The sequence below is a fragment of the Carcharhinus amblyrhynchos genome, chromosome 1 (genome assembly GCF_965287045.1).
Source record: "Carcharhinus amblyrhynchos chromosome 1, sCarAmb.v2.hapA, whole genome shotgun sequence".
Classification (NCBI taxonomy): domain Eukaryota; kingdom Metazoa; phylum Chordata; class Chondrichthyes; order Carcharhiniformes; family Carcharhinidae; genus Carcharhinus; species Carcharhinus amblyrhynchos.
In genome coordinates this window covers 128626017-128647938 of record NC_137324.1, presented here as the reverse complement: position 1 = coordinate 128647938, position 21922 = coordinate 128626017, and the positions used below count along the sequence as shown (strand labels likewise).

Here is a 21922-nt window from a genome sequence, read left to right as displayed (position 1 = left end):
GTGCTGATTAGGTGGATTGGCCATCGTAAATTCTCCCTCAGTGTACCCAAACAGGTGCCGAATGTAGCAACTAGAGAATTTTCACAACTACATTGCAATGTTAATGTAAGCCTACCTGTGACACTAATAAATTAACGAATATCTCTTAATGTGGCTCAGTGTTGAACTTAGATTAAACTCCTGTCTGTGAAGCTCCTTGGGATAGTTTATTAAGCTCAGAACCTTCTGTAAGCAGAAGCTGCTGCTGTTACTTCCTGTCATTTTGCCTGGGGTACAGGAGGAGTTAACTCTGAATTCGCATGCTGTGAATTATTTTTGTGTCTTTGATATCACATCTTGCAGGCACAGTGATGTTTCAGTCATTGCATTATAAATGAGCAAAGATTTGGTAAATGCTTTTCTGTGAAGACACCATCCTGTTCAAACCCTTTGCAAGATTTCACGCCAAATTGCTTTTAAATTAAGAAGCAAATATTACGGGGAAAAATAGTTTTATGTGGCAAGTATTTCTGTAACTCATACATATGCAATGGACAATGTGCATTGTTCTAAAGCTCACAATCCTCAGAGAAAGTGAATGATTTCATCTGCCATCAGATATGTATTATTTTGCACATTTTGCTTGTCGAAAGTCACTTGTTTTAATTTTACCACTTATGGTGCTTGTGGAATATATTTGAAATATCTTCAGAAGAAATTTCCTGGGCTGAATCCCTTTCTGGTTGTCACGCAGAGAATAAATAGCCTAAATGTAGTGGTCTTAGTGAAAGGGAAACCATCGATGTTCATTAGCAGTTGTCCTCTGGAACTGAGAGCAACCACTAGCACAGCTAAACGTGGAGGTGCTGGTGGGGCTGCTGATGTGTCAATGGTGGAGTTCCTCCTGATGGATCTCCATCTCAGGAGGCCCTCTGCCGTGCTTAACTGCATGGTAACTGCTCTCCCTGGCTGCTATTGGGCAGCGTGCTGGCACAGTGGTTAGCACTTTTGCCTCAAAGCGCCAGGGACCCGGGTTCAATTTCAGCCTCGGGTAACAGTCTGTGTAGAGTTTGCACGTTCTCCCCGTGTCTGTGTGGGTTTCCTCCAGATACTCCGGTTTTTTCCACACAGTCCAAGGATGTGCGGGTTAGGTTGGTTGGTCATGCTAATAAATTGCCCCTTAGTCTCCAGGGATGCGTAGGTTAGAGGGATTAGTGGGTATAATATGTAGGGATATGGGGTTAGGGCCTAGGTGGGATTGTGTTTGGTGCAGACTCGATGGGCCGAAGGGCCTCTTTCTGCACTGTAGGGTTCTATGGTTCTATGATTCTATGTGCAGGTTAGGTTGATTGGCTATGCTAAATTGCCCCTTGGCATCAATGGGTTAGCAGGGTAAATACATGGGATTATGAAGACTGGCCTGCGTTGGATTGTTGTCAGCGTAGGCTCATTGGGCCAAATGGCCTCCTTCTGCACTGTAGGGATTCTATGATTCTAATAGCCATTTCTTTGAAAAAAAGCATCAGGCATCTGACATTGACACAATGTGGAGTGGAGGTGGGAGGTTTAACTGATGCTGGGAGTCTCAACCCCAAAATAAAAATCCAGCCCGTAATTACTGCTGAAAAATCACTCTGACCTTGAAAACCTTTGAAGAATATCTTTTTTTTACATTGAACAAGAAACTCACATATTTTGATTCTTTTTTTTAGTTTGTTCGTGATATTTCAGTGTACCATAACCTGATGTGTATTTCTCAAACTTTGATTTTTCTCTCTGTTAAATAACATTAAAAGTGAACAATTATCCATGTTTATTACTACCTGACTTCCTATCAATGAGAACACCAGAATGTGATTGGCTGGTGACTCTGCTAGATGACATCATTGTTGCTGGGTGCCTGGAAATCCCCTTGAATTGGAGGGATTGGGAGAATTATCCCACAGATTAGTCAAGCAACATCCTAACATAGTCACGCTCACTGAATCATAGCTTACAAACAGTGCCGTAAGGCACCGCTATCATCATCCCTGGGTCTATCCTGTCCAATCAGCAAGATAGACCCAGCAACACAGTGCTGTACAGTCAAGGGGGTTTTGTTCCAAGAGTCCTCAACTGGACTCCAGAGTCTCACAGCATCAGGTCAAACATGGGTAAGAAAATCTCCTGCTGGTTACCACCGACTGCACCTCATATCTCCGTAACCCCCTCCCTAAGCTGATCAATCAGTGCTCCTTCATGTTGAGCACTAATTGGAAGAAGCACTGTAGGTAGCATTGCATTTTGGCCTGTAGGTGAATTCTGTGCGGGAGGTCATGACAAAGGGGGTGAAGGAAGAGGTGATGCTGTTGTGAAATGGAAGGAACCGGAACAGTGAATCTTCCAGAACTTCTGCATGACTGCTTTACATTTTTTCCTACTTCCTCTGTCCCACCATTGATGGTCATGCTTTCAGCCATCTGAAAATCATGTGACCTGATTTTCTGCTAAGCATCTGAGACACTCTTCATGGGCACAATGATTGTCACAGAAATTGGACACTATTTATACATATTTTAAACCCATCCAATTTCTACCACTAGACGTTTGCAGAACAGAAGTGGTTCCCAACAATGTGAAAATTAATTTATGAGAATAAAACTCCCACATGAAATTGAAGCAGACATATATTAGAGACAAGAGGGTGATTTTTTAAATCCGTCGCTTAATGTAATTACAAGGTTCAGCTGAAGAGTGTAAAATGCTGGAGCTTCATGTCATTGCTTATAATGTGGCGTGAATCGTTTGATTATATTACTGACTTGTAATCAATCCAGTAGTAATGATTTTATATTCAATTTGATGTGTTTTGCAAGATAGTAAAAGCAAAGTATACAAAACATTCTATACTGAATTTCTTTGCCAAAGTTAACATGTTGCTGATATATTTCTGGAGCCGGAATTTTTTCCTCCACTATATCGCTTAGTGAGCTCCTTCAGTCTTTATGGCACTCTTCCAAATCTGTCCACTGAGTTCTGTATGCCAAAATTTCAGAATATACTAATGTTGTCTGATAGCCTGTAGCCCCCAGTTGGAGGTAAGTTAGATTAAGATTGATCAGGTGCTGTCTGAACTCTGAGGTCTGCTTCCATGGATAATCACCTCATGAAATTTGGTTTCATTTATTATTGTCACATGTATTTGGACACAGTGAAAAGTATTGTTTCTTGAACACTATTCAGCTAAAACATACTGTTCATACAGTACATTGGGGAGAAGGAAAGGAGAGGATGCAGAATATGGTGTTACACTTATAATGTGGAGATGCCGGTGTTGGACTGGGGTAAACACAGTAAGAAGTCTCACAACACCAGGTTAAAGTCCAACCAGTTTATTTTGGTAGTTACAGCCAGGGTGTAGAGAAAGATCAGCTTAATCTATGGTAGGTCCATTCAAAGATCAGATGGCAGCAGGCAACAAGTTGTTCTTGAGTCAGTTGGTATGTGACCTCACACTTTTGTATCCCTTCCCCCATGGAAGAACGTGAAAGAGAGTGTATCCAGGGTGTGTGTGGTCCTTGATTAGGCTGGCTGCTTTTCTGAGGCAGTGGGAAGTGTAGACAGTGTTAATGGATGGGAATAAGTAGGCAACTATCAACAAAGGATGGGAGGCTGGTTTGTCTGATGCATTGGGCTACACCCTTTGAGGTTCTTCCAGTCTTGGTTAGAGCCGGAACCATTCCAAATTGTGATACATCCAGAAAGGATGTTTTCTGTGGTGCATCTGTAAAGATTGGTGACAGTCATAGCAGACAAATAGCACCAGAGGAAGACATACGAGACAAATATCTTTACTGGATTAATTATTGGATGGATTCTAGGGTTTTGAAGGCAGGCCTTCACTGCCTGGAAAGGTGCCCTGAAAGACACCCCAAAACATAAGTCATGAATAGTTCTAGCCCAATGTGCTCTCCTGACTTCTCCATTCACAACACTTTGGTAATACCTGGAAGCTGGCTCAGTTGGAATAAGAATTAAATGGAGATAGAGCATCATTATGAAATGCATTTCAGGTATTGCCATGTAATGATTGCAAATAACATCAGAGCACATCCCATCACTGAAGTTTTCTTTTACATGACTGTTTTTCATCCTTCCTTCCTGCTTTCAAAGAAAGAGACATTTCTTCAATCTGCTATCTCCCCACTCTGCATTTTGTCCCAAGTGAACACCTGAATGAATAAGTACGCAGCTCCCAAAGGACGGGTTTAAGGACAGAAAAAAGAGTGATGGTAAATTGTTGTTTTTGGGCTGGAGCGAAGTAGACAATTATTTACCCCAGTGGTCAGTACTAAGATCAATGCTTTTCATGACCAAGACTTACATATGTAAAGCACAATTTCAGAATTTGCAGATGACACAACACTTGGAAGCATATTGAACTGTGAGGGGGTTAGTGATGGATTTCAAGGGGACAGAGTCTGGTAGACAGACACATGGCAGAGAGTTGTGAAGTGATACATTTTGGTAAGCGGTAAGAGGATAGGTAACATTTAAGCAAAGGGATACAGTTCTAAAAGGGATGCTGGAGCAGAGATCTCTCCAGATTTGATGCATAATTCATCAAAGGTGGCAGATGAGAAAGCGATTAAAAGTATACCAGATCCTGGGCGTTACAAATGGAGGCATTGTGTACGAAAGTAATAAGGTTATGATGAAGCTTATATTGGTTTATCGCAAGTAGATTATTATTTCCAGTTCTGGGCTCCACAATTTAGGAAGGATCAGAAGGACTTGGAGAAGGTGCTGACACATGAATAGATTTAAGAAGCTGGAGCTGTCCTCCTTAGAGAAGAAAGGTTTGAATGCAAATTTGATAGATTTGCTCAAAATCATTAAGTGTCTTAAACAGTGTAGATAGAGGGAGAGACTGTTCCCATTGTGGAAGGGTTGAGAGCCAAGGAAACACTGATATGAGGCAACTGGAAAAGGATGAAAGGAAAGATGAGGAAAATCCTTTTGATCTGGAATCCACTACATTAAAGGGTAGTAGAGACACAATCAGTCTTCATTTTGAAAAGGGAATTAAATGCATGCACAAAGGGAAAGGATGTGTAGGACTACAGATGGACTGGGACATGGGATGGTTTTCTGGACCAATACATCGAGGAACCAGCAAGGGAACAGACCATTTTGGACTGGGTATTGTGCAATGAGAAAGGATTGGTTGGCAGTCTAGTTGTGAGAGAACTCTTGGAGATGCATGAGCATAATATGATAGATTTCTTTCTCAAGGTGGATAGTGAGGTAGTTGATTCTGAGACCAGGTTCATGAATCCCAATTAAAGTAACTATGAAGGTATGAGGCATGAGTTGTCTGTGATGGACTGAGAAACATTACTGAAAGGAAGGACCGTGGACAGGCAAGGGCAGACATTCAAGGAACTAACAGTTAAACTCCAAAAGTTGTTTATTCCTATTTGGGGCAAGAGGAAAGGAAACTGTGGCTAAAGTGACTCTAAAAGTTTTTATAGAAGTAAAGAGAAAAAGATTGACAGAAACTAATGTAGGCCCCTTATTGTCAGAAACAGGAAATTAATAACAGGGAACAAAGAAATGGCTGAGGAACTAAATTCATACTTTGCTTCTGTCTTCACAAAGGAAGATATGAATGATGTAACAGAATTCGAGGAAACACAAGTTTTAGTGAGGAGCTGAAGGAAATCAGTTTTAACAGAAAAATGGTTTTGGGGAAATTAATGGGATTGAAGGTGGCTAAATGTCAAGGGCTTGATAAGGGCGGCATGGTGGCACAGTGGTTAGCACTGTTGCCTCACAGCTGGGTTTAATTCCGGGCTTGGGTCACTGTATGTGTGGTGTTTGCACATCCTCCCCGTGTCTGTGTGGGTTTCCTCTGGGTGCTCCCGTTTCCTCCCACAGCCCAAAGGTGTATGGGTTAGGTGGATTACTGTATTACTGTATGGGTTACTGTATTAGGTGGATTGGCCAAGTTAAATTGACCCTAGTATCAGGGGATTAGCAGGATAAATATGTAATGTTATGGGAATATGACTGTGGGTGGAATTGTGGTTGGTGCAGACTCGGTGGGCCTCCTCTGCACTGTAAAGATTCTAAGATAATTTTCATCCCAGAGTACTTAAAGAAATGGCCCTCGAAATAAAAAATGAATTTGTGGTCCTTTTCCAAAATTCTTTGGACTCTGGAATAGTTCCTACAGATTGGAGGGTAGTTAATGTAAGCCCACTATTCAAAAAGAGAGGTGGAGAGAAAACAGGGAACTATAGACCAGTGAATCTAATGTCGGTACTGAGGAAGTTGCTGGAGTCCATAATCAAGGATTTCATAACTCGGCATTTGGAAGGCAGTGGTATAATCAGACAAAGACAGCATGGATTTACAAAAGGGAAATCATGCTTCACAAATCTACTGCAATTCTTTTGAAGATGTAAAGTAGAGTTGACCAAGGAGAACCGGTGGATGTGGTTTTATTTTGACTTTCAGAAGGCTTTCGACAAGGTCTCACATATTAAAGTGCATGGGACTGCAAGTAGTGTCTTAAGGTGAATGGAAAGCTGGTTAGCAGACAGGAAACAAAGAGTTGGAATATATGGGTCTTTTTCAGATTGGCAGGCAGTGACTAATGGGTTCCACAGAGATCTGCGTTAGGAACTCACCTGTCCACATTGTATAGTAATGATTTGGGAGAGGGGACTAAATATATTATCTCTGAATTTGCAGATGATACAAAACTGGGTGGGAGGGTGAGCTGTGAGGAGGATGCAGAGATGCTTCAGCGTGATTTGGACAGGCTGAGTGAGTGGACACCTGAATGGTAGACGCAATATATTGTAGATAAATGTAAGTTTTCTTTTAAAAGTTTAAGTTTATTTATTAGTGTCACAATTAGACTTACATTAACACCTCAATGAAGTTACTACAAAAATCCTCAAGTCGCCACATTCCGACACCTGTTCGGGTGCACTGAGGGAGAATTTAGCATGGCCAATGCACGTAACCACTATTAGGTTGTCCGTTTCAATAGCAAAAATAGAACGGTAAGCTATTATTTGGATGGGTAAGAGAGTTGGATATCCAGCAAAACCTTGTTTTGTTGAAATTGTATAGGGCGTTGATGTCTTGCTATAGAGGGAGTACAGCGAAGGTTTACCAGGCTGATTCCTGGAATGGCAGGTGTGTCGTATGAGGAGAAACTAGGTTGGGTAGGATTATATTCACTGGAGTTCAGAAGAATGAGAGGGGATCTCATAAAAACTTATAAAATTCTAACAGAGTTAGACAGGGTAGATTCAGAAAGAACATAAGAACATAAGAACATAAGAAATAGGAGCAGGAGTAGGCCATCTAGCCCTTCGAGCCTGCCCCGCCATTCAATAAGATCATGGCTGATCTGTCGTGGCTCAGTTCCACTTTCCTGCCCTCTCCCCATAACCCTTAATCCCTTCTCTTATCAAAAACCCATCAACCCGCTTCTTAAAAATATTTAGCGAGGCAGCCTCCACCACTTCAACGGGCAGAGAATTCCAGAGATTCACCACCCTTTGAGTGAAGAAGTTCCTCCTCAACTCCGTTCTAAACCGCCTCCCCTTTATCTTGAGGCTGTGCCCCCTAGTCCTACTGTCTTTTTTGAGCGGGAAGAGTCTCTCCACCTCTATCCTATCCATCCCATTCATCATCTTATACGTCTCAATGAGATCTCCCCTCATTCTTCTAAACTCTAACGAGTACAAGCCTAGTTTATTCCCAATAATGGGGGAGTCCAGAACCAAGGGTCATTGTTTGAGGATAAGGGAGAAACCTTAGGATTGAGGTGAGGAGGAATTTCTTCAGCCAGAGAATGGTGGAATTCATTATCACAGAATGTAGTTGAGGCCAAAACATTGTATGATTTCAAAGAAGAATTGGATCTAGCTCTTGGGGCTGATAGAGAGGGAACTTGGAGATGCCGCTGAGATATCTCAGATGTTTCTTCCTCAATGTCCTTCGCCCACAGACACCTGATTTGCTTTGGCTTGGCCATGGACTCATGGCCCTGCAGCACTGCTGAGTGTCGTTCCCCTCTGTATATCCAAGGACAGTCATGCTGCAAACTGCCCGCCCTGGTACGGAAGCAGAGATGTTTGGAGGGTGGCAGCAAAGGGTGAAGCTGGAGACTGGGAGCTCCCTCCCTTGTAAGGATCTATCGTCACTGTTCATAGAGTAAGCTGACAGGTATCACTGTCAGATATGCAGACATGAGCCAAACTGAATGGAGGCTCAAGTCAGAGGGGTTGGTGAGAAACCCTGAAGAACATGTAAGTTTAAAATGAAATCAATTGGACAGCACAAGGGGACTGACAGCTGCTTTGTATGTTATGGAGATGGGACCAGGTCAAGCCATCTTCTAAGTGACAGCCAGCTGCTGGATTTTCCCACTCCGTATGACAGGCAGGGATTGGAGATGTGCCTGCAGTGGCTCAAACAGCCACGGGGCTTGATGTAGATTAAGTCCCCTTCCACTGACCCTCCAAAGTCTGGAAGGATCATCTCCAGAGGGTTCAAACTGGTGATTAATAAATTGCATTTATATTCGCTTCATTAAAATAGATTTGCCTTTCTGAAATGTGCTTGCTAATTCTTTTCTTGCTTGGGGATCAGATGAAGCAAGGCCAGCTGTGACTTGTCTCATTTACATTTATAATGATGCGTATGTGTGTGTGTGAGTGTGTGTGTGTGTCTGATGTAACATGATGGTGGCCTCTCATGTGACTTTTATCATTATAACAAATATGTGGACAGCTGGAAAAGTAAGTGGTATTTAACAGTGTTCGCTGGAACATAGGAATAGGAGTAGGCCATTCAGCCCCATAAGCCAGTTCTAGCATACAGTGAGATTGTGGTTGAACAGTATCTGATCTCCCTACACTTGCTTTAACATTAAAGCCCTTCATATTAAAAATCTGTAAATCTTAAATTTAAAATTAGGAATGGAGCTGGCATCTGCTGCACTTTGTGGGAGACAGGTCCACAGGAACACATGGTTTCTATGATATCATGGAATCCCTCCAGTGTAGAAGAGGCCATTTGGCCACTAAGTCTGCACGGACTCTCTGACAGAGTATCTTACCCAGGTCTTATCTCTGTGACCCCACACATTCCTGGGATGGAATCTGATGACAGGAATGTGAGTGAGGGTGATTTCTGCTTGGTGGGAGTGGGGGGAAGGTGTGGCTGGCCACGCCCAATCTCGTGCCAGTCAGCTCATTGGACATGCATGAGGTGCATGGCAAATCTTGTGGTGGGGTGAGCAGGGTGTCTCTGGCACTTCCTGCTCAGCTGGAACACAGTGAGTAGCAGTGCAGGGCTTCCTGGAACCAACATCCTGTATGCCTGAGATGAGCCATTGAGTCAGCATATTCTTTGAAACCATCCCTCTAGCCTGAGTATCTCAGGCAATGGGGAGACCTGTAGCTAACATCAGTCCACCCTGGCGTCCCACACCCTTCAGTCCATCCTGGGGGTCCACAGATGAGTTCTCCTGTTGTTCGTACATCTATGTGCATGGAGACTACAGCACTGACTGGGGTAATGAAAACCATTTCCGTGCAGACTTCCTCAAAAACTGCTGGGCTTCTCTCAATCACCCTTGAAGCACATTTGAAGGATCCTTGCCTTGCCATCATAGATGTATTACCCATCCCATCATCAGCCACGACCATCTCTGGAGCCTGCACGTTGGCACATTGGTGTTGATGCACCACTAGCCACCGCCCCCCCCCCCCACCCCACCCCCACCTCTCCCAGGTCTGAAGCAGTTAACTCCTTGTCCTTCTGTTCCACCATCCTCACCTTCGTCCACTTGAGTTGTTCTTCAGCATAAACTTTACTGCAGCTCATAACTTGCTGAGATTTCAAGGTAATGAGACCCAGAGTCAGGGAGCAAAGCTGCTGCTGTGTGTGCTGGAGATGAAGGATGGTTCTCGTGCTCTTGTCTCAGGTTATTAGGGTGTCCCTTTAATTGGCCAACTGTGTTCACCATTAACTTCATGCACCTGAAAAGTCCCCCTCACACTTCAAGTATTCCCATGCAGAGCAACTGTGAAAGAAGAAGAGCCTTGAGAGAATGGTGTGTGTAGCTTTCCAGACTACCCAATGCTACACTACCCAATGCCCATCCCCCACCAATTCCCCTCTATTACCTGTGACCCACCCATTATAACCATTGCTCTCCACTCTGTTACTTTTGAATCTTCCCCCTTATTAACTTTGTACCTATAAACATCACCCTCCACATGACCTCTCTCCCCTCTGAGCCTACACTCATTATTATCCCCATGTCCATCCTAACCCCGACCCTGGCCATGATTGGAGCCCCCTACTGTCTTCATTTCTATGAACTCTCCCCGTGAGACAATCCACTACCCAACCCTGACTCCCTACCTGCCATTCTACTGCATCCCACTATAACTTCACTCTGTCCCCTCTGCTGCCCAGTACACTCAGTTCATTCACCAGGACAGTGTACACAGCACTGACCCCACCTGCTAGGACCATCTGTCTCTCAGCATCCCTCCTGGAGCCCCCACACCAGCTCCACAACCTTTTGCTGGACCCCACACTTAAGATGCAAGGCCCTTCCCTCACTCCCACATCCGTACACCCTAGTCTTCCCTCTCTGGCTCCATCTCTGCTCCACTTCCCTGAGACTGTGCAATCATTGCCTCATTGAACAACGCACCCCAAAGAAGAGACAAAAGAGGATACTTTCTCCAGCTGCAGTAAGCTGACTGCCTCACCTGCTGTATGCCATTTGTATGTCGTCACGAATCTGCAGGCACGTACTGCTTGTACTTTGATAACTTAATTAGGAAGAGAAACTTAATTCTGGAGAGCTGGCCTTTTAGTGAGCATGCATAGAATCACTTCAGTGCAGAAGGAGGCCATTCAGCCCATTGGGCCTGCGTCAGCAGCAACCCCACCCAAGTCCTATCACCGTAACCCCACTCATTTACCCTGCTAATCTCCTGACACAAAGGGGCAATTCAGCATGGTGAATCACCCTAACCAGCACATCTTTTGGTTTGTGGGAAGAACAGGAAGAAACCCATGCAGATATGGGGAGAAAGTGCAAACTCCATACCGACAGTCACCCAAGGCTGGAACTGAACCCAGGTCCCCGGCGCTGTGAGGCAGGAGTGCTAACCACTGTGCCATTGTGCCGCCCCACATGCAGATGCTTGAAAACGCACCTCCTGTGTTTGTCTTCAGACAGCTTACTCGCCTCTCTCCAAGTGTTGCTGCCAGACCTGCTGAATATGGCCAGGATTTTCTGTTTTTATTCCCACTGTTTGTTATCCTTTCAAGCATATTGCTGGTTATATTTTCTATTTCTTCAAGGAGTCCGATTGGCCTTTACTGTTTGGACTGAATGCAGTTCCAGCTGTGATACAACTTGCAGTGCTGCCCTTTCTACCTGAAAGCCCTCGATACTTGCTGTTCGAAAAGAATGACGTTTCTAAAGCCAAGAAAGGTAAATCCCTCCTCAGAGATGTTTAATTTTGATAAAATATGTTCACAACTGCCTGTGCAAAGAGCCATGAAGTGCTCCCATCAGCTATGAGTAATTTAGTCAAAATAAATTGTTCCTGAGACATTTGAGTGATTCATCGTGACATATCTGACCAATCATATACAGTATATTTTACTTCCAAAAGATACTCTTCAACAGTTGATAGATACTAAGTACAGAGTCCTGATTAATAAGAGCACTTGAGGACATTATACAGAATCTCGAACGGTTGATTTCAATGTCTCTTTTTGGGGGAGAGGACAGAGGAGAGCAACTTGTAGAATTTTGCAACTTTGTGTTCTTTTGACTTGTCCGCTTGGGCTAGAAGTGTGGAGAATGAATCTCGGAGGAGTGGAATGCTGTAGGATGTCAGACTCAAGGGATGCAGTGGCTCAGTGTATTATTGCAATATAGCACAGTGCTTGAAGTATGTACATTGGAATGGAATCTATACAGCCTGAACTTCCTCCTATTTTCTCCCCATTTTGATTGAAGTGGAAGGGTGAGTTTTGTATTTATTCATTCATGGGGTATGGCTGTCCAGCATTTATTACCCATCCCTAGTTGCCTGAGGGTAGTTGAAAGTGAACTACATTGCTGTGGCTCTGGAGTCAAATGTAGGCCAGACCAAGTAAGGACGGCAGATTTCCTTCCCTAAAGAACATTAGTGAACCAAATGGGTTTTTCCTACAATTGACATTGGTTTCGTGGTCATCAGTAGATTTTTACATTCCGGTATTTTTCATTGAATTCAAATATCACCATCTGCCGTGGCGGGATTCGACCCTGAGTCCTCAGGACATTAACTGAGTTTCTGAATTAATAGCCTAGCGATAGTACCATTAGGCCATCGCCTCCCCTCGAATTTTTTTTTTACACACAGAGTGGTAGGTGTCTGGAACGTGCTACCAGGGGTGGTGGTGCAGGCAGATATGAAAGGGGTGTTTGAAAGACTTTTAGGTAAGCACACGAATATGCAAGCAACAGAAGGATATGGACCACAGGAGGCACGGTGGCACAGAGCCAGGGACTGTGGTTCAATTCTGGTCTTGGGTGACTGTGTGGAGTTTGCATGCTCTCCCTGTGTCTGCGTGGGTTTCCTCCCAGTGCTCTGGTTTCCTTCCACAGTCCAAAGATGGGTGAGTTAGGTTGATTGACCATGATAAGTTACCCCTTAGTGTCAGGAAAATTAGCAGGGTAAATACGTCAGGTTGCGGGGATAGGGCCTGGATGGGATTGTTGCCAGTACAGATTCAATGGGCCGAATGGCCTCTTTCTGCAGGGACTGTAGGGATGCTATGATTCTATAACCAGGCAGAAGGGATTAGTTTAATTTGGTGTCATGTTTGGCACAATATTGTGGGCCAAAGGGCCTATTCCTGTGCTGCACTGTTCTATGTTCAAATGTATACAAAAAGTGAGAAAGTTGAAAGGCAAAGGAGAATACAAGAGTCAGAAGTTGAGTATTAAAGAAGGTGAGACAGGAAAACAAAGGGGAAAAATGGAGCCATGGTCTATGGTAACCAGCTAAAGCTTTGAGTTTCAAACCCTCAATACAACTTTGCCTTTATTCTATTCTCAGTTGCTTGCACTGTTGAGTTGGACTGATCTTTACTCCGTTTTCCTGTTTGCCCCCCACCCCCATCACGCTAGACTTCCATCTAAATTAACATTTCATCAAACTCAGTCCTGAAGATATTCAAGAGCCCAGTATCCATCGCTTGGTGGGGTCGAGAATTCCAACACTGACCGCCTTGAGAGAAGAAATTCCTCCTCATCTCCATCTTAAATGGAGGACCTTATTTTGAAATTGCGCTCCCCTGTTATAGATTGCCTCAGGAGGGGAAACATCCTCCCAGCATCTACACTGTCAAACGCACTCAGAATCTGATGTTTCCATAAGATCACCTCTCATTCTTCTAAACTCCAGTGAATTCAGGCAAGTTTTTGTCACGCACATGACATTAAACAAAAAGCTGATGATTAGTCTTTACTATCAGATAAACATTCCCAATCTCTGAGGTACCTTTAACATCATTTCACCAATCAATCAGCATATAAGAAAGTCCAGAGGAAGACACAAAAGAAAAATGCACAAATATAAATGCAAAACACAGTGGATGCTGGAATCTGAAACAAAAACAGAAAAATGCTGGAAAATCTCAGCAGGTTTGACAGCATCTGTGGAGACAGAACAGAGCCAATGGCTGAAATTTTACCAGCATGCCCGCCCAAGGCACGTATGATTGCGCCCGAGGCCAATGGAGAGTGCTGTTCTGCAAGCCTTCCCCACCTGCGATTGGCAGGTATGTTGGTAAAATCAGGGCCAACATTTCGAGTCTAGATGACCCTTCATCAGAGTTGGACAAGGCACAAATGTTGATTTGCCAAAAGTGTACAAGTCTTAGAGTTATAGTCATAGAGGTTTACAGCATGGAAACAGGCCCTTCGGCCTAACTTGTTCATGCCGCCCTTTCTTTTTAAAAACCCCTCAGCTAATCCCAGTTGCCCACATTTGGGCCATATCCCTCTATTGTACCCAAGTAACTATCTAAATGCTTTTTAAAAGACAAAATTGTACCCACCTCTACTACTACCTCTGGCAGCTTGTTCCAGATACTGTCCCTTAGTTATGCCTTTTTACAGCTTATTTGTATTACCATGGTTGCCCCTTAAGCCCAAAGCATTTTTCACACATGAACACAGCCTATTTATTATTGCCTAAGTGTCATGAGGCTGTGTGGTTTGTGGCTGGAACAGAAGCACTCAAGATCTGAGGCATTGCTCATGGCAATGATGTTGTGTCTTGAATGATTTGCTTCCTGATCCCAGTATCCTCCAAGTCTTGGTGAAGCTCCTTTCTTTACTGGCTCTGGATGTAGCTGCAGGCTCAATTTGAACCTGAAGATTTTTCTCCAAATTTACTCTCTCTGGCTGCTGAGGAAGCATAGGGCTTTCTTTTCAAAAGAGAAAAAGATTTGGAATAACTTACCAAATCTGGAATTCAGATGGGGAGGTCAGTGGCCCCACAGGTACCCATGGATGGAAATCCTGCATGACCACCAAGTTCCCAATGCGGGTAATTCCATGAGCTTAAGTCTTTAAATTTAAGTTTATTTATTAGTTTCACAAGTAGGCTTACATTAACTCTGCAATGAAGTTACTCTGAAAATTCCTTAGTCTCAACACTCCGGTGCCTGTTCGGGTGCACTGAGGGAGAATTTAGCGTGGCCAATCCATCTAATCTGCAAGTCTTTTGGACTGTGGGAGGAAACCAGAGCACCTGGAGGAGTGCACGGGGAGTACACACAGACACAGGGAGAACATGCAGACACCACACAGACAGTGACCTAAACTAGGAATCGAACCTGGTTCCCTGGCGCTATGAGACAGCAGTGTTAATCGCTGTGCAGTCACACTTGCTAAGAAATAGTCATTGATGGTCACAATATCATGGACAGCCTTTGTCTTGATAAATGCTGCTGGTGGGTAATGCTGTATGTTGGGAGTACTGGCTTGTAAAATTGTTTCTAACATGTCTACTGTGAGAAATTCCATGTCAGGAGTACAGGTTTAGAAAACGATTCCTCTGAGGTGAACTGTAATACAGAATTGCAAATGAGAGCTCTTTGAATATCCCAAAGTCCCTGATGCTTTTTGCTGTCAATTTTTGAACATTGGGTCTGATATAATCTCTTCTAAGATATTCAGTTCTGATCTTATTGCAGTTCATAGCTGTATGGATCAGTTAACAGTATCATCTGATTCTTCACTCTTACAATATCCTTCATACACAATGTGGCTGCATTTTTTTCTGCTGGATTACTGGAGATTTTACCTGATTTACTTTTAAACACACTATTACTTTGCTGGAATAGCAGAGAAGAATTTCCTAGTTGCAAATAGATACTGTTGTTCCAAAGTGTAAGTTCAAACTGTCCCTTACCCTGATTCAGAAAATTCTTCTTTCTCCATTTAACTGTCCGTTATCTCATATCTTCTGCAATAAAACAGGTTTGACCCCCATGTTCCCCATGCTCGTGTCTTGTGACATTTTAGGTGATGTCAAGTACAGAAACATGCATTATATGTGCTATAAATATCTGGGGTGATGTAATTACTCCTTCATTAGAATAATCAGGTCAGCTGAGTGACAGCAAAAGAAACCAGCAGTCTCTGTAACTGGTATAGAGCAAAGCTTTTTAGAAGGTTATCCATCATCATGTGTGCTTTGCCGGAAGACGGGTTATTGGCTCTTAGTGATGCATATATTTTTTAAATGTTGGGGTTTGGGGTGCAGACTGCCTCTTTAAGTGTGGGACCCTGTTGGGCAGTCTTAGACCTGACTGAAAGAGTGAACACCTTCAATAAACAGGTCCCAGTATTGAAGTATTCAAGCCTACCCCTTGATTCTTTATGCCCCTTAGTCTACAAGGGCAAACATCATAATTATCTTCCCATGTCTCTCTATCCTGTGCCAGTCTTTGTATTTGCCAGTAGCTTCCTTCAATTTTCAAGCCATCCAGCTTGATATTCCCTTTCTCTTCCTCATTTTTCTTTGACGTCTTCCTTCCTTCCATAGCATCTCTTGCAAGTTAGTTCCATCTCAAGATGTATCCCCTGCCGTGTCTCTGCTTCTTCCTAATAAGGTTCAGCAATCATGTTCATTTTCTCTGCATTTTGTTACGTTTTCGGTCCAGCAAATCCTTTCTATTCTCCTCCAAATCCACATTTCAAAGTATTTAGCAAGTTGGTCTCCTTTCTCCCTGAGGCCCAAGTCTATACAAAACAGATTTCCGAATCAAGCTCTTTACAAGTTGCTTCTCGAGTCGTTTGTTCAGCTTTTCTGTTGTCAACCGCCTCTTACCAAATATGGCCTTTCCAAATTTATTCATGTACTTACTTCTTCCCTGCACCTTTCATCTGCAGATACTATGCTTCTTAAATACTTGAATTCTTGCACCAGTTTGAATTCTCTTCTTTCTATGAATATAGGAAGACTTTTGGGTGATTTTTGAGATATCTGTCACATTGGTTTTGCTAATATTCATTTTCATTCCAAAGTTCATGCCTACTGTTATTAACCTATCTATTAGTTCTTGTAATCCTCTGTATCTGTTTCAAGAGCTTTGTGATCTGGTGTTATCTATAAGCCCATGCTCACTATGTTAATGCCAGATTTGATGTCTTCAGGCTCTTCTATAATCATTGCTTCTTCACAGATATTAGATCGTAGAATCCCTACCGTGCAGCAAGAGGCCATTTAACCCATTGAGTCAGCACCGACTCTCTCTGACAGGATACCTTACTCAGGCCCTCTCCCATGCCCTACCTCTGTAACCCCACACATATATCATGGCCAATCTGCCTACCCTGCACATTTCAGGAGTGTCAGAGGACATCGGAGAATCTGGAGGAAACCCAGACGCATGCAGACACATGGAGAACGTACAAACACACAGTCACCTGAGGCTGGAATTGAACTTGGGGCCCTGGCACTGAGGCAGCAATGCTACTCTAAATTGAATAGGACTTCCTGTTGGCTATTCTCACAGTTGTTGCTAGGTTTATTCTGAAATGCCTATTTCTCCGTCTACTCTTATGTCTTTGAGCTTAATCCCATCAACCCGATCAAATGCTTTTGCAAAATCTACAAAACTAACCTATACTTTCTGTTGAAATTCTAAACTGTGCTCATTCTTTGATCTTATAATGCTAGTTGCCTCACTCACCCCTCTTTCTCCGTGTTCTGTGTCTTCCCATTCACTATTTGTTATCACTTTCAAAACAATCTTGAATGCACTCAGACTCATCGTATGCAAGTCAGATCATTGGCATGGCTTCGCATTCCTTCTTAGGTGGTCATTATTGTCTGCATGAAGTCCTCTGGCTATTCTCCTGATCAGGAAATATTTTTGTAATCATTGATGCCAAGTACTTTCCTATGTTTTTAATCAATTTTATCGGTGTGTGATCTATTCCTGCCTCATTGCCAGATACTATTACAATTATTGTTGCGCTCATCTCACTCTCCAGCATTTCTGGTAATAAACCCCTTCGAGCTCAGTCATTTCAAGGTTTTCACTTCTGCACATAATTCTTCAACATGCTCCTTCAATCTTTTTTGCTACTTAAAGTTTAAAAGTTTTTTTATTAGTGTCACAAGTAGGCTTACATTAACAATGCATTGAAGTTTTTGAGAAAATCCCCTAGTTGCTACACTCTGACACCTGTTTGGGTACACTGAGGGAGAATTTATCATGGCCGATGCACCTAACCTGCATGTCTTTCAGACTGTGGGAAGAAACTGGAGCACCCGGAGGAAACCCACACAGACACAGGGAGAATGTGCAAATTCCACACAGACAGTGACCCAAGCCAGGAATCAAACCCAGGTCCCTGGAGCTGCGAGGCAGTGGTGCTAACCACTGTGCCACCCACCTTCCTCAGGGTTTGTTAATAAAACAACTTCATTACCTACGCTGCTGAGATTTTCAGCCTGTTATGCTTATACATACATAAGGTCTACTCTTCCTAGTTGAAACAGAAAATGCATAGGAACAAAAATTTAAAAAACAGTATGATATACTCCAAGAAGTGGTTCGACTTGGAGGGATAAATCTAACGTATGCAAAAGCGAAGGAGATCAATGGCACACAGCAGGGAGTACTGCGAGCAGCAGCAACAGAGAGTAATGTGACTTACAAATTCAGGAAAGCAGAGGGCCTAATCTGATCAGAAATTCTCTTACGCTTTAACAGGGGACGACAGCATTTGATATCTTGGTTTCATTTTGAATGCTGATTCTGAATTGGAGGGAATTTATTCGCTCACAGTGTATTTCTGCTACTGAGCATCGGACATTGGCAATTTTGAACTTGTCAGGGAGTCAGGCTTTGAAATTGGCCTTTGGTAAAAGTGTGAAATGGGCAATAACAAATGGACAGCACATTTTACATGGTGCCTGATTTTGTTTTTCCACTGATTTCAAATGAAAAGTGAAATGGGATGGAATATTAAAAGGACTATCGTCCTATTTGTATTCTTACTGAAGACCAATTTCACCTCCCAGATCTCAAAGCGACATTACGTGATCACAGAGGATAGTCCAATAATGAAGCATCATCGCAATTAACCATAGTGTCTGAAAACAAATGGCACTGATCCACATCTGCCTTCAGATTTTACCCTGTGCTTTGTACCAATTCCACGGAGTTCATGCGGTGTTCCACTTTCCTGTCTTGAATTAATCAATTACTAGTGTAGCGAGGCATGTATATGATATAAGGCTGCAACCTTAGACTTGAATATTTCCCTTTCTATAACAAAACACAGGCTGGGGTATCCAGTTACCAGCCCCTCCGGGTCACCATGCCCGTTAGAGACTTTCACACCCTGTTAATGGGATGCAGGCAAAGGCACAGCTGGAATGATCCCCCTGTCCAATTCACCCCTGGCCAGTAAGTTATCATGTCCAAATCAACATGGCAGTATTCAACTGGGAGAAGGCCTGAGGTAGCTTTCAGTGATTGGAAACTGGAGGCCTCCAGTGACCAATAGCCTCAGAACAGCATGTGCAGCAGTGGCTGGGTGGAGCAGCAACCACACCAATCATTGCGCTGCAGCTAGTCAGCACTGGAGTGCAGGTTTAACAGATTTATTTGGTAGTCATTGCCACTAGCTTTCAGGGTTTGCCGAAAGCTAGTGGCATTTACTACCAAATAAACCTGTTGAACTTTAACATGGTGTTGTGAGACTTCTTACTGTGTTTACCCCCGTCCAACACCGGCATCTCCACATTGTGCAGGTCTACTCAAATTGGGCATGTTGCTGGACCAGGTTCCTCATGGCATCGACCACTCTCTCCATGGAGACTTGGAGGCACATGTTGGCACCACTTCACCAGCTAGCAGGCAGACAGACTCCTCTGCCTCATGTGCCACTCTGAGGGCCTCTGACACCACTGGTTGATGTTGCCCTGCGTCTCACTGCATCCCGAGCACCTCGGGGAGAACCCGTTCCAGGGACTAATCACTTGACTCGGGCACTGCAGATCCCTCTCTCCCCTAGCACTCCTCCATGTACCATTGAGCCTGGCTGACCCTGCCTCCTCCTGCTGCAAACATATGTTGATGCAGTGACCACTACAATGTGATACCCTGCCTGAACCAGATTGTGCTCCCCGAAGTGTTTGGCTGGTGCTGATGGAGGGGGTAGGTGACTGAGGGTTTTACAGGGCACATTCCCCAATGCCTTCAGTCTTCTATATGGGCTTAGGGCCCTGCTGGACAAGGCTTCCTCTTCTGGCCTTTCCCACTTCCTGCTGGTATCTGTGAGTGAAAGGAAGAGAGCGAGTAAATGCAGGAGCTTCCTCCAGCATGGAGGATTGCATGACCCTTAGGTTTCTATGTTATGCTCCTATTATGTATGGTGGCACAGTGGTTAGCACTGCTGCCTCACAGCACCAAGGATGCAGGTTCAATTCCAGACTTGGGTAACTGTCTGTGTGGAGTTTACACGTTCTCTCCATGTCTGCATGTGTTTCCTCTGGGTGCTCCGGTTGCCTCCAAAGATGTGTGGAATAGATGGATTAGCCATGGGAAATATGTAGGGTTACGGGGATAGAGCAGGGGAGAGGGCCTGCACAAGATACTCTGTCAGAGAGTTGGCGCAATCTCGATGAGCTGAATGGCCCCTTCTGCACGATAGGGATTCTATGATGCTCTTCATCACTGGTAGGTATGAAGACACTGGCAACTAACCTGGTGTTGTGAGACTTCCCTACTAGTCAGCCTTTTGACATATGTTTGACCAGCACATTAACTAGCTTGAGAGAGTTGGAGGAAGACGAGCTGAGTGAGGCCAGTGTCCTTGGCAGCCATCGGCAGCACTGTGCTTATATTGCAATTTTAGGTACAGGAATCCTTGCAGCAGGCAACAAACCACATCTGGTTCCCTGAAGGCCCAAAGCCTGCGTAGACAAATTCATCAATCATTGACAGCTAGATGTGCCAAGACCTGATGATATAGATACTGGAAGCCATTCGGCCCTTCGAGCTTGCTCTGCCATTCATTTTGATCATGGCTGACCGTTGAATTCAATATCCTGGGTTGGTGCTTGGTACAGTTGGTGTTTTAATGGCAAGTGTGGCCTGTGTTGTCTAATCTCACTTCCATGCCTTCCTTTATCTGGTAACACTTCCTAAAACCATTTCATGGGATGTGTGGGCACTGTGGCACAGTGGTTAGTACTGCTGCCTCACAGCGCCAAGGACCTGAGTTCAATTCCAGCCTTGGGTCACTGTCTATGTAGAGTTTGCACGTTCTCCCTGTGTTTCCTCCGGGTGCTCCGGTTTCCTGCCACAGTCCAAACATGTGCAGGTTAAGTGGATTGGCTATGCTAAATTGCCCTTTAGTGTCCCCAAGATATCGGTCAGGGGGATTGCGTGGTAAATACATGGAGTTATAGGGATAGAGCAGGTGATGGAGCCTTAGTAAAGCTGTTCTGTCGGAGATTTGGTGCAGTCACAAAGGGCCGAATGGCCTCTTTTGGCAATGTAGGGATTCTATGTGAGCATCATAGGAAAAATCAGGATTTGTTGCTCAAAATTGTCCTTGTGTGACTGTAAAATATTATATATTGAGAGTACACATCATTAAGTTTATCTTGGCTTTCCACAGTGAGAGATTGTCAGTTTGATCTAAATGTCCGGAGGCGCTCTCAGCTCCTGTGAAAGTTAATGTTAGAAGAACTGTTTCTATTTCCATCAGTTTTTATTCTGCTGAATCACAGTTTGCCTACAACCCATATTCTAGTGGAGTCGCAGACAATTTTTTTCAGCACTTAAAAGGACATGTAATGTAGCGTAAATAAAGCTAGTCTCTCAAAGTATTTCTCTAAAAGACATGTTATGCGCAGAAAAAGATCAATAGTATTGAAAAAATCCATAATGAAGACACTGTCTGTGTGGAGTTTACACGTTCTCTCCATGTCTGCATGTGTTTCTTCTGGGTGCTCCGGTTGCCTCCAAAGATGTGTGGAATAGATGGATTAGCCATGGGAAATATGTAGGGTTACGGGGATAGAGCAGGGGAGAGGGCCTGCACAAGATACTCTGTCAGAGAGTTGGCGCAATCTCGATGAGCTGAAACTCCACCAGCCCAGAATGTTCTGGATCAAGACATTTCTGAACTTTGGAATTTTCTGGATTAGTGACATTAGGATGCCCTAACCACACATGAGTGAACACCATAAATATACTCACTTGAAACATAAACCGGTGATAAAATATTATTAAACAGTAATAAAAATTGTCCTACTTCTCCAAATGCTATATCGTCCTTGTTTCAGTGTTTTGGGCTCAGGGAACTCAAGTT

The 21922-nt window shown here is 43.7% G+C and overlaps 1 protein-coding gene across 1 annotated transcript in view; it reads left to right on the top strand.

Annotated features, from left to right (window-relative positions):
- slc2a9l2 (solute carrier family 2 member 9, like 2) overlaps positions 1-21922 on the top strand; it is a 372756-nt gene that overhangs the window by 176733 nt on the left and 174101 nt on the right. The window contains exon 7 of the mRNA XM_080192432.1: positions 11374-11506. Coding sequence (XP_080048558.1) covers positions 11374-11506 — 133 coding nt within the window. The remainder of the gene's footprint in view (positions 1-11373; positions 11507-21922) is intronic.